At 37.6% G+C, this 16,565-nt stretch overlaps 2 protein-coding genes across 17 annotated transcripts in view; one reads left to right on the top strand and one right to left on the bottom strand.

Moving 5' to 3' along the window:
* Positions 1-812: 812 nt before the first annotated feature.
* cd180 (CD180 molecule) lies at positions 813-5,235 on the top strand. The gene is given in 5 exon segments (XM_088627273.1): positions 813-906; positions 1,971-2,137; positions 4,560-4,716; positions 4,719-4,811; positions 5,227-5,235. Coding segments are annotated over 5 exon segments (441 nt in total). The 5' UTR covers positions 813-891.
* Positions 5,236-7,618: 2,383 nt separating this feature from the next.
* mast4 (microtubule associated serine/threonine kinase family member 4) overlaps positions 7,619-16,565 on the bottom strand; it is a 194,209-nt gene continuing 185,262 nt past the window's right edge. For all 16 annotated transcript variants that reach the window (XM_088629312.1, XM_088629313.1, XM_088629314.1 and 13 more), the window contains 4 exons: positions 15,842-15,964; positions 15,563-15,699; positions 14,857-15,041; positions 7,619-14,512 (listed from right to left, as the gene is read on the bottom strand). In XM_088629312.1, the coding sequence (XP_088485438.1) occupies positions 10,803-14,512; positions 14,857-15,041; positions 15,563-15,699; positions 15,842-15,964 (4,155 nt within the window). In that variant the 3' untranslated portion in view covers positions 7,619-10,802. The remainder of the gene's footprint in view (positions 14,513-14,856; positions 15,042-15,562; positions 15,700-15,841; positions 15,965-16,565) is intronic.

The raw sequence follows: 16,565 nt of genomic DNA, 5'->3' as shown, positions 1-16,565 counted from the left end.
AGTGAATGTTCTTAAGTGACCTATAGTAGTTAAGGTCCTGACTTGAATCCTATTGAGAATCTGTGGAAAGACTTGGTAGAGATTTTCCCACAACATCTGTGGCTGTAATTGCAGTCAAGATTCCAATTTTTCCTATTTTGCCCCCTCTGAGCACAAGTATCCGTATAACTGCAGTATCACTTACTCTACAACTCAATTCAGAAGTTATATCCACATGTTGTCTTCATCTTTTCTGTGTCACGACTTAAAGCAGAAAGCTGAGATAATTAACAACCAGAAAAAATTTAAACTGGGCATTTTTGAAAAAGGTTATTTCTAAGAAATACCATTTAGTAAATTTCTCTGTTGACCATACAGTATACTGTAACTGGACATAAAAATAAGACCATTAATTCCATGACACACTAACATTATATCGAAAGGGCTTCATCAGAGTGGTTTCCTCAGAGTATGAGTAAGTATTGCATGTGGTAGAATCTTGTTTTTATTTAAACTTTTTTCTAAAATATTACATTGAATATTTCTCAGTCTTGGTAGCCATTTAGGGAAAGCTTCAGAGGTTATCCAGTTTTTGACTGTATATCACCAAAACTGTAACACAATATTAGCAATAACGTTGTAAATTGTGAAATTACCATACAAAGGTTTTTTTTATTTTAGCTCGTAGCAATAATCCCGGGAAGGACTTTGGTTCAGAGACTCATAGTGTACATACTTTGTACTTCTACTTTTTGTTCCAGCTTTTGCCTTTGTACTTCCCTCCTTTTTTGTACTTCCACAAAAAACTTGAATCAGTTTATTTCAATATTGAAAAATGACAGGAGGATGGCTGCTCTTGGTCTATCTATTTTTTAATGCTTTTGTCCCAATGAAACAGACCCACTCTCAGGAATGTCAGGTGTTGAGGTAGGGACTCGAAAATAAAAATCTTTTGTTCTACTTTTCTAATGCAGTATTGTACGTAAGAATTGTTAAGAATGTTAGTCACAAAGATGTATTAAAAAGCCATTTACTATATACAATTTTTAGAAATTATAGTTGAAATGTGAATAAAAAATCCGTAATCCGTAATTGTTCAACACTGCTTGTATATTGCAATATACTGTATGTAATATACAGTATAAAGGTGCATATAATATATAGTTTTGTGTCTTTGTAGGAAAGATCACAGATAAGTTGCATTTTTTAGATAAATGCAAAAAAGTAGCTTGAGTCAAGGCAAAAACATTTTTTGAAATTAATGTTACCTTTCTTATAAATTAGGTAATTTTTTAAGATTATAGATTCTAGTGGTAGATTCTAAAAAACTGATGATTTTTATTGTATGATATACAGTAATTGCTGAAAGTATAAACTACTTAAAAACATATGTATACATTTCAGCTACAGGTCTCTGGCAGATCTGATGACAACACTCAGCTGCAAAGGACAGCGTGTTCAGCCCTTTTGGTCATAATATTAGTGTGTTTTTTTGTAACCTGTTGGGCTTTATGAGTTATGGGGTACCTGCATCACACTAACTTCCTGTAAAGACCCCCCTGAGAGATACTGTTCAGGAGAGAGCACCCCCCAGTGTAAACTGTTCAAATGATCTGATGCTCTCGCACTACAGAGCTGTCTCTGATCAAGACTCTTCTAGCCTTGTTTCTTGCCTTCTATATTCTAGTCAAATCCATTGTGCTTGGGTAGTATTTTCACCCCAAAGCAGGTTATCATATCACAGCACAGTTGGCCATGCATTGTTTGTATACTGTACATGTTTTTGACAGGAGAGTTTGTCAGCAGAATTGTTGAGTACAATGAGACAGAAATCAGGGATGTGTTAATGTTGAAATCAGTCAAACGGATCTTGCATTGCAAGTACCTGTAATTACAATGATAAAACCCTTACATTTCAAGTTAGTCTTTTATATAGTCAAATCTTGCAGAAAATCGTTCATCCAATCAGACAGATGCATTGTTCTGAACAGGTGGTCCCTGGCACTGAATACAATTGCAGTGGTCATGGGATGCAACATATTCCCGAAGAAATTCCGCCATCTACTAAATCTCTGGATTTCAGCTTCAACTATCTTCCCTCCATTTACAGCACCAGGTTTATCAAACGGAAGGGTCTCAACTCCCTTGATTTAATAAGGTAAACCACAGGTTTTGCTAAATTAAAATAGCAAATCAAACAGACACAATTCTGAAAAGAAACATAAAAGCTCACCCTACAGGGTTCAAGTGCAGGGTTTTGGTGCCTGTAAGATGTGAAAAAACCACTGGCTCAAAGAAGGGCAGGTTGATCTGCATACAGTCCCAGGGATCATAGCTGTGAGCCATGATGTGAGAAACACACTTCCAGACCAGATTTACAGTTTTAACAGAATTAATATAGGACAGAGGAATATGAAAATGCTACAATGTAAAGCTAGTTCCTCATAATGTGTTGTGTTGGCGATCTGCATTCACAAAAAAAGGTAGAAAAAACTTTTAAATAGAATAGTGCTTTTCTTCTATATCCTAAGTAGCAAGTACTGTAGCTGTCAATGTAACTGTATAATACATACCAGACACAAGGTTAAAGCCTAGAACAGAATGGATCCCAGAGTTCCAAAGCTGGTGTAGGCCATGCACAACATACTGACACAGACAAGTCACAACATTTGAGACTGTTTTGCTTTTTAAAATTTTTGTCTTTCTGAGAACAAATAAAGTATTGTACTGAATTACATTTTTGAGGCTACAGAATTCTAAGCTGAAGGAAATTAAAGAAGGCACCACCAGGAAACCATTAAAAGTAGAGCTGGGGTGCCCTGTGACTATGGAGAGTGACAAAAACATCATTGGTGTGCAGGAATTGTCCTTGTAACATCAGTTTATTATGTGTTGCAGCTGATCAGACTTTATTTTACAATACTGAGTTTAGTCTTTGCAGTGTTGCAAATATTCATCTTCTCAAAAAATACCAGACCATTTCATTTATTCATAGTCTACTGTTTAAAGTGTTTTATAAGCACCAACTATAACAATACTGTACCTCAACTCTTTTTACTACTTATCGTACTGTATAACTGCCAGTTTTATTTATTTTAAACTGTTAACAATGTTACAGAAAAGCAATGTGCAAGGAAGGAGAACAGAACACACTGGAATGATATCTGACAAGTTTAGACTTCATTGTTCATTTTTTACAACAGAAGCAATCTTAACGTTTAGAAGAAGTATTGTACAGTAGGTATGTTTGCATTTTAGGAGAATGTTGCATCAAGGAGAATGTTATCTTTTCATAAAAGGTAATATTCTTTTTTCCAAAATTGGATTTTTTTGTGTAAGCCATTTTTTTTTTTTAATTGGGAAGAATACATTATTTTGGTTCATGTAGTACCACCATCTTGGCTGATTTATTTTCAATCAGAATTTAATAGAAGCATCAGGATTCTGTTCTAACGTTGTTTTTTCTTTCTTCCATGACATATGCTGTTATGAATGTCATTAAATGGATAACAACATAAACTCCTTGCAGTACCTCAGTAGTTTCACAATGCAAAGGCTAAAGAGTCTTGATTTCGTGATTGATGATATTCAAAGAATATCAAATGTTGAGGTATCTATACCACTGGTCTCACACTAAACTTTAGGGGCAATAACATTGTTTATAATGTTTATATTGAGCCAAACGCATTTGAATCAGTGGTGGCTTTGCAGGGTCTCCATGATTTTAACAGGGTTAAAGGGACTGAGCACTAATATCCTTAATCTTGGATCCTAAGAGAGACCATATCACTCCTGATTCTCTTCAGGGTTTATGTTATATAACTGTAAAGGTGCTTAATGTTCGGTTGCAGTATTTTGAAACCTTCAGCAATGAAACCTTTTAAGTGCTTCAGTGGAGTTCAAAAGCTAGACCTTACTCACACTCATATTAGTGCATTTCCCCCTATTTTCAGAAACATGGAATCTCTCACTCATTTAATATTAAATGAAAACAGTTTTGTTGATATCTATTCAGCCTCTGCTCACAACTTTCCTGCTCTGACATATCTTTCCATAAGAGGGATTCAGAAAAATGGAAGGGTAAAATTCCAGAAAAGCTGTTTGAAGGAGCTTTCTAAACTTAAATACCTAGATATCAGCCACAATGACCTTCACACAGGTGCACAATGCTGTGGTAGGCAACTTGAAGGTCTGGTAAATCATCTTTTGAATCTTAGCTATAACAGTAAGATAGTATTAGAAGATCTCCCATTCAGCGAAACTCCAGAACTAAGGATTCTAGGCTTACTGTAAGTCATTTAACAGTGACCTTCAACTCAACTCAAGGGCCTTTTTTCCAATTTGCACAAACTCCAGACTCTTAACCTTTCATAGACTGAAGTTAATATAAGCAATACATACATTCTGGAAGGCCTGCAAAACCTACAACTTCTCAGTCTGCAGGGTAACTTATTCGTGTCTGGGGCCTTAACTGACAAAGGGATATTCAAGCATGTTCCTAAATTGGAGGTGTTAATCTTATCTGAGTGTCAAATCACAGTCATTGCAGACAAAATATTTGATTCCCTTACACGTCCCAGGTATGCTGACCTCAGCAAGAACTGTCTTGTTACATTTAATGGCAATGTCTTCTACTCTATGAAAAATATAAATTTGAATTTTGCAACAAACCAGATAGAAATGATAGCAGTTGACAACATCAAAGGCATTGAGAAAACTAGTAAAATTGATCTTAGTGTAGCTACAATTGTCTAGTATGCAATTGTTCCAATATTGATTTTATCAGCTGGGATGAGCACAACCTTGATAAAATGATAAATTCTGAGGACCAAGTATGTGGTCTCCCTGTGACATTGTTGTACTTGTAGTGCTGGCTGCCCTAATTCTTGTCATAGTTTTAGTTTGCCTTGTAGCAAAACCGTCACAAATATTCCAAACTATAGTACTTTCTCTTAACCACAGCACGCACTCATTTGAAGGATTACATTTGTTGATGAATTAGGTTTGTGGGATACAAAACATTGCAATGAAAGCAGCGATTGCAAATTGTCTTTATTCCTTTTGTTCCAATAGTAACAACTTTGAATTCCTACTGTAAAATAATTCAAAAGGGTATACCAGTTTTTTTAATACTTCAGAATGAAACAGAGTACTTATTGTACATTATTTTTTATTTAATAGAAAAATATGATCTTTTTTAACTTTTTGCCTTGAAAGTAACATCTTTGAAGTGTTTTTGTGATAAAGGTGCTGTAGACAGTTATTTTTAATTATATATTGTACAATATATCAAGCATTTTTGGATCAAAAGTAGTATACTGCATACAGTAACTGTGCATATATGTTTTAGAGAAATTAAGTATACAGGCTTTGTTTTTGGTGTCATTTTGATTATCAGTCCTGACTAAATAGCTTTTATTTAACACTTCAATGACTTTGTGACATAAACCATAAATCAAATTATCTGTAAATAGATTCAGCACAGGTGATGAGGGGACCTGTTGAATGTCAAGCCTGGTGAAAATTACAGAAAGAAAACAATACACCCCATTTATCACGAGAACATCAATATTGTGGAGGCTGGAATATTTTGAAATAACAATCAGCACACTGTTATTGGCCATTTGGGGTATTCACACCAATTTCTAATCTGGCAAGATGTTACTGTCAAATACAGCAACGGGCCATGATGTGTCAAGACTGAAACATTATCATGATCCGCTGCAACAGAAAAACTGGCTCACAAGTCATCAATGTCAACATGCCTGCACAGCTCAGCACTGCTCTCATCTGGGGCCTCACTTGCTGGTCGTCCTCGCAGTTGCTTCCACTAGAGGCCGCCTCAGAGACAGTTTTAAGCAATACATTTGCAAATAAAGCTCACTTGATGCATTACAAATGATGTAATACACACTGTTAGTAGTGTGAGGGCACTGTGCAGTAGCAAATGTTAGAATATTTGAGGAGTGGTGATATCCACTGTCTTTTAAGCTGGTATCGTTTGTCATTTTTACGAATTATTTTTAATGTGTTAGAATTTCTTTAAAAATAAAGCAGGGATACTTCATGGACCACTAAACATTTGAGTTCAGAGTATTCCATGTGTAGGTGTTCCCAGTGTCAGACAGCAAAAGGTAGGATTTTCTGCAATATGTAGTATATTCCTATTTCAGTGGTTACGTGACACTAATGAACAAAACAGGTATTTGTGGCAGCACATAATGGCTTTATAGTGTGTATGTGAAGTGGAATTTGAAATCTGTTTAGATGGTTCAGAATCCTTAACTTCTGATGCCAATAATTTTTATGTCTGAAGTCGTCTTTTGATTTAATAAAGAATCAGTTGATTGACTTACATTTCAAAACATTTAACACTTATGATAGCCTTCGATCAGATTTAATGTCCAGTGGACATTTAACTGAATTGAAAAAAAGGATTACACTAGTGATGGATTATGTTTGCTCTTTTTTATTTACAACACAAAACCTTCTTGGAACGTCACAGGCAAAACCTCAAGTTTAAGACTTAAGCTAGGAAGTACAGTATGTATCACTTCAGAAATGAGTAACAGTACCTGTGTATTTACAGTATATTGGCAGGAGCTCATTGTGGGCAGTTAGTCAGAATAAATCAAGTGGATACTAAAAACAGTATGAAGCAATAAATATGGCTATAGAACACCCACACTGATATAGATCAAAACTGACATCAACAGTACAAAAGTTCTCTGCAACAGCTAATATTTTGTTGAGCTGAGTGACAAATTATTTTTCAGTTCATTTTCTTTCACAGGCTTCTCCATGAAGAATGTTCCCCAGAATGTAGTGTGGAGTCAGATGCGCCCTCTGTCATCTCATTAGTTGTGAGAAGATGACTGGTCAATGAATCCATTTTGAAAATTAGGAAGTTGATGCTTCGAAATGTCAGCTTTGATCAGCCATCTGTGAACAAAGAGAAGATCCTCTGGATGCAACATCAACCAGAGGGAAGTGCAAAGGAAGAAACCAACCAAAGGACCAAGGAAAGTGTCATTTAAAGTTTGGAAGAACAGCCTTGGGGAGAGACTGTTTCGGAAATTTGAGACTTGATGTTTTAGGATGCCAGCAAGCAGCTTAGCTGCCTGGGTACCTAAAGCGCAAGACTTGTGTAGAGTCAAGGTAGTAGCTCAAAAAGGAAACTAAATAAAGTTCACTGGTTTTTGCCTGACTGCTACATTTATGCATTTTCCTTTTCTAAAATTCCTGTTACAACACTGCATGCCCTGTTGTGTCACAAGTTGTACAACTGTAGATAACAGTTTCACTCTTCAGCCCAAAATTTTACAATTGCATAATGAACATACTCCATTGAGATAATGCCAATATTATAAAGGTGAGTGCAGTTCCTAATCATGCACTTGATAAAAATGACTTACTGTAAATATAATTCAAAATATGCACTGTACTTGATCTTTAAAATAATTCTTTTTAAACATATTGTGATGTACATAAATTATAGTGGTTTGTGTTAAAGCAACAAAGGATGGATGTTGAAAAAATCTTTTTTTGAACATTTTAATCCTGCAAGAATTATAGTAAGACAAATACCTATAACGGAATGTACATATAAAAAAATGAGCACAAATCAGACGAGCCCATGTGAATTCTTCATGCTTTTTATTTTTAGTGTTATGCGACTTTAGAAGTATAAATATTTGTTTAATATACAACATCTATGACATCCATAGAGATTTCCTTGGGGAAAATACAAAATGCAAACACTTTTATTGCACAGATCGTAAAAGACAAAGCATTTATAAGCTGGCTCATCTAATACTAGTCAACACGTTGAGAAAGCGGAAAAAAAACATTTATAACATGACGGATCATTACACAGAGACTTGAACTGGATACCACACAGACCAACACAGTCTTTTACTTAACAGCTGGCTGGTAAAATGAATCACAGACTACACTATCACATGACACTTTCTGTGAAATTACCAAATGCAGCACAGAGATTTGGCAAAGTAATAATGCAATATACAAATTGTAAATCCATGATGTATCTGTAAACAAATGTAAAATGTGCTTTAAGAATTTAAACAGGACAATCTTCAAAACATCGGCATGGGAACCAAAAGGAGACATCCTAATGTTCTGATGACATTTAAATCAGCATTATTGTGCTACCTTTCTGTGATGTAGCAATTAAATAAAAATGCCTTTTTCCCTTCAAGCGGAAAAACAGAAGATAGAAATAGATACAGTATAAATATACCCTACGGGACTTGTATCTTGTTTCTACATAATTGTTTGTTAAAGAATTGAAGTAGGACAGAAATTTATCATTAAATTAATATCACTATATTTTCAACTAAGGTGCATTGCTACATTTTACCCATGATCAAGATACAAGGGGTCTTAAGTAAAGATGGTCTTAAAATGAAGTATGATGAAAACTACAACTACACCTGCCCTCTGAAATGTTCAGTTAATTATTTTTTTCTTGAGTGCATTTCTAAAATGCTACATGCCAGTTTTATGTACTATTCTTTATTTTTTGCTCTACCAAAGTACAATTAATACCTGCATAATCACTAATGCATCTAATATACTGGAAATATGTGTTTAATCTTTACTCCTCTCTCTAATTACAATATAATATTGAAGGAAATCTCTTTTTAAAGGGATGTTTAAACAACCAAATGAATATCAACAAAGCATAAACCAGAACAAAAATGAATAATTGTTTCCTTCCTCTTATTTTTCCATCTAAATAGTTGTAAACTTAAACTGGCACACCCTCTTATCTTTGCAACCCAGATAGCTTTAAATTGGGAACATTTATCACAATTGCAGGAAATGCTTCTCATCTAGTTTGAAAGTATTAATACATGCTGTGAACTACTTTTACTCACTTTACTTTAATCACATTTTGGCTTAATAAATTCAGATGTTTAAAAACAGTTGTTCTTAGCATAAATCAGATTTCTTCATGTACTGCACATCACAAGCATTTCCTAAGCAGTGACATAGAGCTTGGCGCATTGAAAAGACAGAGCAGGCCAATATTTTTCTATTACTGCACCTACCTTCCCTATTGGTGTAACTAAAACACATTCTTGTAAAACATTGCGTTTTCTTTTTTGAAAGCAAGAGCCTGTACAGTAGGAAATCTGTGACTCCCTCAACTATCCACTTCTCCCCCATTATGATCAGCCCCGGCAACCTCTGAGCTTCCATTTCAGTTGTCATGACAATGAGCAACTTGTATATTAAATGAGTCACTAAAGGCTCTGTTCAGTTCACTTTAAACCAGGTGTCTGTCTTTGGGAGATCTGTGTATTTTTTGCGCTGTTAAAGGAGGTGAATGAATAGTTTCCCACAATATTTCAGATAAACGTAAAAATAATCTGAACATTGGTTTTTCAGTATGTCCTGCTTCAATACAAGTCAAAATCAAAAGTCAAAGCTACAAAGTGCTAAAAATTGACCAATTCATATACTGTAGCTCTCCTTGACTCTGATGTTGTTTTCAAACAGAAGTGAAACTTACAATAGCATTTTCAAAGGAATAAAAAGGCCAAGGATCAGAAGGAATATGGCAGAACTAATTAGTTCCTTAATATACAGTACAAACATAAAACCTAGCAATATATATATAAAAAGAAACAAAAAACATTCAAGCTTGAAGTAAGCCCATTAACCCCGTTTTATACAATTAGTAGTGTCTTATTTACATTATTTTGCATAAAAATTAAACTTTTAGAAATGTAAAAGAGATGTATGTGAAAGGAATGTGAATTTCACCAAAACTTGCTATAAAAAAAGCAAGTACCACACCCCAAAACCATAAGGCCTCTTCCACTACATACAGTAGGTTTCAATGAACTAAAAGAACATTAATATGATTCGATTTTAAATTGTTCCAGGTGAGTGACAGTAAACTGTGGCTTCCTTCTGCTATACTACTACGAAAAGCAAAACTATTTTATTTTCAAGAGACAAACACAGTAATTAATGAAAACAGTTTGGTGACATTCTCTTTATTTTATTTATATAATTCCCTGACTGATGATTGCAAACAATGACATATTTAGTCTCTTCATGGTTCAAAAGTTTAAGAACACTGCAATTTCACTACCAGGAAAGTTTTTCCAAGTGAAAATAACCTAAAGTGATTAATCGGGACTGAAATGGATTTCGACAACTCAAATGCTGTAGTTTGTATTTCAGGTGGTCCCAGACAAGTGCTCAAGAGTGCAATTCAAAAAACAACTTAGCATTGGCACAATTGTTTTAAACCTTAAAAAGGCCCCTTCAGAATGCAGGTAACAAACCAATTACGCAAACTACTGACATCACTAAAATATATTTTCTTTCGCAATACAAATTTGACACAGTTTTGACCTCCCCCCCCCCCTCAGCAGAGTACTTTTTTTTTTCAGGAACTGAGTAACCAACATTAAAAATAAAAATTTGGTAAATGAAGAAAATCAGCAGCAAATTATGTAATCTACATTCAGTTTTAAATTCAATAGTCTTGCTTTGTATATTTACAGAAAACTCTCCTTATGCACACACACGCACACGCGCAGATATCATGCAGACTCTGGCATATTGGTTATGCTGTACAAATACTATATGGTAACAGTTTCACCGGTTCTTAATAAAGAAGGCATGTTGAAAGAGTGAATTTTTACTACTACAATTAAAATGATACTGTGCAACAAAAACTGCTAGTCCTGTTTGTTTTCTCGTACAGCACAGTATGGAAAAAGAAGAATAAATACACATGACAGCTGACCTGGCTGATCTTATTTCTCTTCTTCTCTCTTTTACTAAGATTTTTTGTGTGCACTGCCACGTGCTGGTTCTTTAAGTTGTTTCTGCCGACCATAGTCCTTCTCTGAAGATGTACCATCTTGTAAGGAAGAGGACATTTTTGATGTGTCTTTACGAATGTTTTTTGACTCAGGTGTCTGCTCTTGGGCCAGTTCTTTTCCTCTAAGCTCAACTGTGTCTTTTTTATGAGGGGTCAAAACCTTATCAGAACACCCTGTTTTAGAGTCTGAAGCCCCTTGCTTTAGTTCACATTTTGCAGTGCTGGCAGCTCCCCGCATTTCTCCAGTGTGTCTCTGAGAATCCCACTTAGGGCCATCAGCATGGCTTCTGACAACGCCTTCCTTGCCCATATGTACACATTTATCGTCTATTGTGTTAACCTTGACGGAAAGTGATTCATTGTGCATCTGTGCTTCTTTTTTTTTCTCCCCAGATGCCGACTTCTGCAGAGGTGCCACATTTGGAAAAACAGTTTGATCACTGCAGGGCAGCTTTGTTGACTCTTTCTGAGGAGGCATCTTACTGGGGATTAACGAAGACATTGGCTCCTTCTGTTTTGCGTCAAGCACCTCCTTAATTGTTGACTTTTCTGCACTTTTTGCATCACAAATCCTGGACTCCCCCTCTGCTTTACTGGCACTGCTTGGAGTACACAATGTTTCAACTCTCGTCTTGGTTTTGGAACTTTTTTCCTTTAAATTTGCCTGCCTTCCAGCATCTGTCCCAGACCGTGATTGAGCATCTGCTGTAGAATTACATTTTATTTTTTGCACTTGAGAAAGAGGCTCCTTATTTTTAATGTCGGGTGTTTGCCTTTTCTGTAGTGGGCTTTCATTATCAAGTCCTACCACTTTAGTTGCACAGTGCTTTACCTGAGTCCTTGACTCTATTGTTTTAGCTTTCATTTCTTCTCCAGTCTCTCCTGTCTTAGTACTACATGTCTTTGTCTTTGGTGGATTGTTTTGCCTCAAGATCACATTGGCCTCTGCCTGATTAACACTGCTACAGGTGTCTTTCTTTTGATCAGACACCATTTTGAGCAAATTACATGATGGGGTACTGCAGCTCTCTTTAGATTTAGTGCATTTTCCTTCTGACTTTGTATTTTGCTCTTTGACTTCAGCCTTCCTATCCCCAGAACCTTTAGAGACTTTTGGTTCTTTTACAACAGACAAACTAGCAGAACCAGTGTCATCTTTTAAAATTGATGTGCTTGTTTGGAATTTGTTGGTGCTTTGAGCTTTGGAATTACTATGTTGTTCCTGTAAGGCATGTGTAGTACTTGTTCTATCTGTAGAGCCTACATCTGAAATAAAATAAGTCCTTTGGGGTACTAGGGTTTTTGTATTACTTCTAACAGATTTGTGTTGTGTTTGGCTCTGTGCTGTCACTTCAGATGTCACTTCTGAGAGAAATCTCTGTTTCTCATTGTTTTTTTCCTGTCTTGCAGGAGAAAGCTTAGAACTGAGCATAGTGGTTGGTAAATCGTTTATAGTAGGCTCCTCACTGTTAATACCTGTCTGTGTATTAATGCATTGCTTATTTGTGCTTAGCTGCTGGACAGATGTTTCATGCTTCGTGCAGGTATTGGATATCTCACACTTAGCAGACAGCTGCCCTTTTGGACTTCCTGATTTAGAAGTACTTGGAACAGAGGTCTGTTTAGAAGCCTCTTTGATGTTTTCAGTCTTTAAATGAAGTCTTTCCTGGGGCTTCAGTTCTGCCACTTTTTCAACTTGCACTTCATTATGATCCTCTGTTGCTGAAGGGCTTTTCCCAGGGCAAGACTGTCCTACAGGGCTAGAAGCATTCAAATCGTGTACACCTCTCTGGTTTGCTTTTGTGTTAATCTGGGTGTCTCTGTTTGCATGTGTTTGACCTATATCAGAAGTCTCTTTCTTTGGAGGACAACTGGCTACCTCACTTGTTTGATCAATTGTTCTTCTGCTGCTATTAGACTGCCTCTTATGCTCGATGCTTCCTTTTTCAATTTTAGATTCTTCTTTTAAAGGGCTTTTGCAGTTCATTGTTACTGAAGGCTCAGGGCTCACAGAATACACTGAAACTCCTAACTGCTTCTCCACCTTTGGCTTCTGTTGTGACAATTCCCTCTCATTGCAGCCCTGCTTTGGCACCACTGAGGCCGCCAGAGTGCTGCCATTTTGGTTTTCTGCCATTTTAGACAAACAGGTTTCAGTTTTTGATGTCCTTGGCCCAGAGAGCATTCCAATGTCCAGTGTGCCTTCTAGTGGTTTTAAAGATGAGACTAACCGCCCCTCTAGTTTATACTCAGAGGAAGTCTTCCTGATGGGGCCCTCGGTAGATGAGATTAACTGAAGCTTTTCCACAGCACTTTCACCTCTCCCACTCATCAATTTTGGAGCCAATGATTCAGTGTTAATCACAGGAGCTGTGTGGACACTTCCGATTGCTCCTTTAACATGGTCCAGAACCGAAGAAGAGTCTAATTGCAAGCTTTTGGATCTACTTGCACTGAGATGAAGACCCTCATGAACTGTGGGAGTTATCCAGCTTTTAGGGATAGGGCAGATACAGTCCTCTCTTTCATCAAAAGACTGCTTCTTTCTGGCAAGTTCGATATTAGGAGCCTTGATATCCAATCTTTCAGATTTGTTGCTTTCCTTTGCTTGTCTTGATAACATCTCCACATGGTCTCTGTATTGTCTCTCTGCTTTTGAAGGGGTCCAGTCTTGAAGCACTGAACTTGATGGGGATCTACTACACTCATTAAGCATGGATACAGACTCACCCCCCCTGCTCAAAACAACACAGTATGAGCCTTGTGTTTCAGGAATATTTTCACTCACTCTTGTGTTCAATTTCTTATACAGAGTGTCTTTCAGTGTATTACTGGCCACGTGAGGTTCACACATAACTGCTTCGGGACTGCCCATTGTTCTGCTACTAGCTCTTTGAGAAAAGCATTTGTCCTTATCATCTGAACAAGTGGAGGACACATGCTCAGGTTCAAAACTGGATTCTTGCAGGGCATCCTGTTTCTGCAAGGACTCGCGCCTGTCCGCCCAGTCTTGTCTCTTCATAACCACCTTCGCCTTCAGCTTTTCCTTGTCCAGGTCATCAATGGATTCTTGCCTCCCTATTTTGCGGGTGGCTGGGCGCTTCAAACAGCCTTGCTCTGCAGGCCGGACGCGTGTCACCGTGGGAGTCTCACATGCCGTCTCCTCCAGACTCTGCAAACTGGGGTCTTTCTGAACGGGTTCTTTCTGGGACTCTTCCTGGGTCACCTCCAGGCTGTGCTTGCGAGGGCACAAGTGCTTTTTATCACTGCTGTAGGAAGGGGAGAGTTTCTCCTCAGACTGTACTCGCTTGAGCAGGGGGGACCTTGGAGGCTCGGCACTTTTGGGCCTCACCATATGTCTGACAATGGTTGGGGGGGAATGCATCTTCCCCGGGAAGGTTTGTGTTGTCTTGGAGCTTCCAACTGAGTGCCCCAGCAGAGGGGACGGTGATCGCTGAGGAGAAGTAGGCTGAGGAGTCGGGGAAGGTGTGCGGGCCAGCGGAGAAAGGGGAATGCTGCCGGCGGACTTTCGCCGCCCTTGCCTGTACCTCTGCCCAGTCAGCTTTGGACCCAGGCCATGGAGAGTGCTCGGTCTGATGTGGCCGGAGCCAGCAGGAGAGTTTGGAGCACTTGAACTGGGAGAGCTGCTCTGGGAGGAGGTAGCACCTGCATAGAGAAAAAAAACCCAGAATAGAACAGAATGATATACCCAGGTATCAACAGAAATCTTTGAGTTTTGTTCATCAATTAATACAGAATTGCAAGTTATTTACAGCTTCATTTATTATTAATGCATTTTATTAATTACATTTTATTAAATTAATAATAAGGTTATTAATTGAGGTAGAAAATGGCAGTTTAAGTAGTACCTCAAATGAGAAAGGCATTGTAAAAATGTTACATTTTTAAACAACTTGGCAGGATTGGTTATAACCAAATTCATAACTACAGAACATTTGAACTGGACGAATCATGAAGGAACGTTGACTATAGTGCTCCTGCACACACACCTGACTGACTGAAGTCTGGGGTAGAGCGGAAGGCTGTAGTGGGAGATCTGGGAGACAGGCTGTGTGTTGGGGAGCCGGGTAGACTCTCTCCTGAAGACAGCGAGCGGTTCAGTGAGGAGAAACTCCGACTGGTGTGCAGCAGAGGTGAAGGCTGCATGGCGAAGCGTCGAAAAAGGGAACGTCTCCTGTAACAGAGAAATTTTAATTGGCTTTTTTTCACAGAGCTGAAAAGAGTGAAAAGAAAAAAAGAGATATCTCCATAATTCTTCCAACTCACGGTCTAGCAAATAGACATTTCATTTTATTATTTGAAAATAACGACATTTTACTGAAAGCTACAGTGACACCCTGTGGGAAGAAAAAAAGAAAAAAACAGCACACTTAAAAGAGAGCAGCACTAAATTTCTTCCATATTTTGGTGACATCAGGAAGAACACTTCACATAATGTAGCAAGAAATGACTACTGTTGTTTCTTCATCTCCTAGTGCCATTTACAGATGTGCAGTAACAGACCAATATACTGCACAGTTAGACTTATATTTCATTACTGATTTAAATGCGTAAACATTTTCCTTGTTACTGCTCTTATTATCAGGACAACTTAAATTTAAGCAAGCATACTAAAATTTTGTTTAGTCCTCAAGTGTGCATAGAGGGTTGCAGCTGATTATTTTTTACATGAACCACCCAAAAGGTTGTGCTAACCTTTCCTGAGTCTCCTTCTTCTTGGGTTTCTTGCTGCGACGTACCATCTTGCTTCTGTAACTGTTTCTCCGTGCAGGGCCAGTTTTGATGGAGGTATTCTCAAATGGAGTTGTTGTGATGGCTACTTTGCTTCCACTCTAAAACAAAGTGCAATAAAATTAGCTGATGATGCTATGATAATATGGCACGCTGCACTTTCACAAAAACAAAAGGTGCATATTATAAAACATATACCTTGGAGACTCCCTTTTCTTGTTTAAGATATGAAAACTACCTCACCTTTAACAGCAGCTCCACAACTTCAGTATGAACAAGTCCGTGCACAGGTTCCCCATTCACGTGAGTGATGAGGTCTCCAGCTTTCAGTCCAGCTAAGTGGGCTGGGCCGCCATCCTCCACATTCTGAAACAGTAGTGTAATGTACAAGTGATCAGCTGCTTCCATCCCTTGTTATTCCTAATTAGCTTTCATTATCAATCAAACCTTTTTTGGCTATAGTGCCCTTTGCCACATTTAACCACAGAGTGTTATAAAGAATTCCATAATGGCTAATAATATTGCAGCTGACCATGTGGGAAATGAGGAGACATCGTCACTAGGCATTGCAATTTCTTATGACTTTCATAGAGACTGATTAAAGTGACAAATTGCTCCTAATTGCATCCTATGCCATCTGTAGCAAGCCGTTTACTGCATTGTTTTTTCACAGGTGATTATTTTAATGCTCTTCGCACAGGAGTCTCCTTAAGTTTCCATACTTCAGAATTTGGCAGCAAGAATACTTACTACAGTAGGTCATGTGCATTCAATGTGCTTCCTGTCAGATTTCAAATTCATTTTCAAGTACTTTTACTGCTCTTGAAAGTAGCTACTGTACTCGTTCTTTTATTTATTTATATCCCATCATGTGACCGTCACTCTAATTGTGGTTTATCATTTGTTCTCAGAATTCATTTATATTCTGTGGGTGATGGGGTCTTTGACTGTTATGCCCTGAAGCTCT

This window comes from Lepisosteus platostomus, chromosome 4, assembly GCF_059453375.1.
Source record: "Lepisosteus platostomus isolate fLepPlt1 chromosome 4, fLepPlt1.hap1, whole genome shotgun sequence".
In the NCBI taxonomy this organism is placed as follows: Eukaryota; Metazoa; Chordata; class Actinopteri; order Semionotiformes; family Lepisosteidae; genus Lepisosteus; species Lepisosteus platostomus.
Note: the sequence above shows the minus strand (reverse complement) of the source record. Positions and strands in the feature narration are given on the sequence as shown.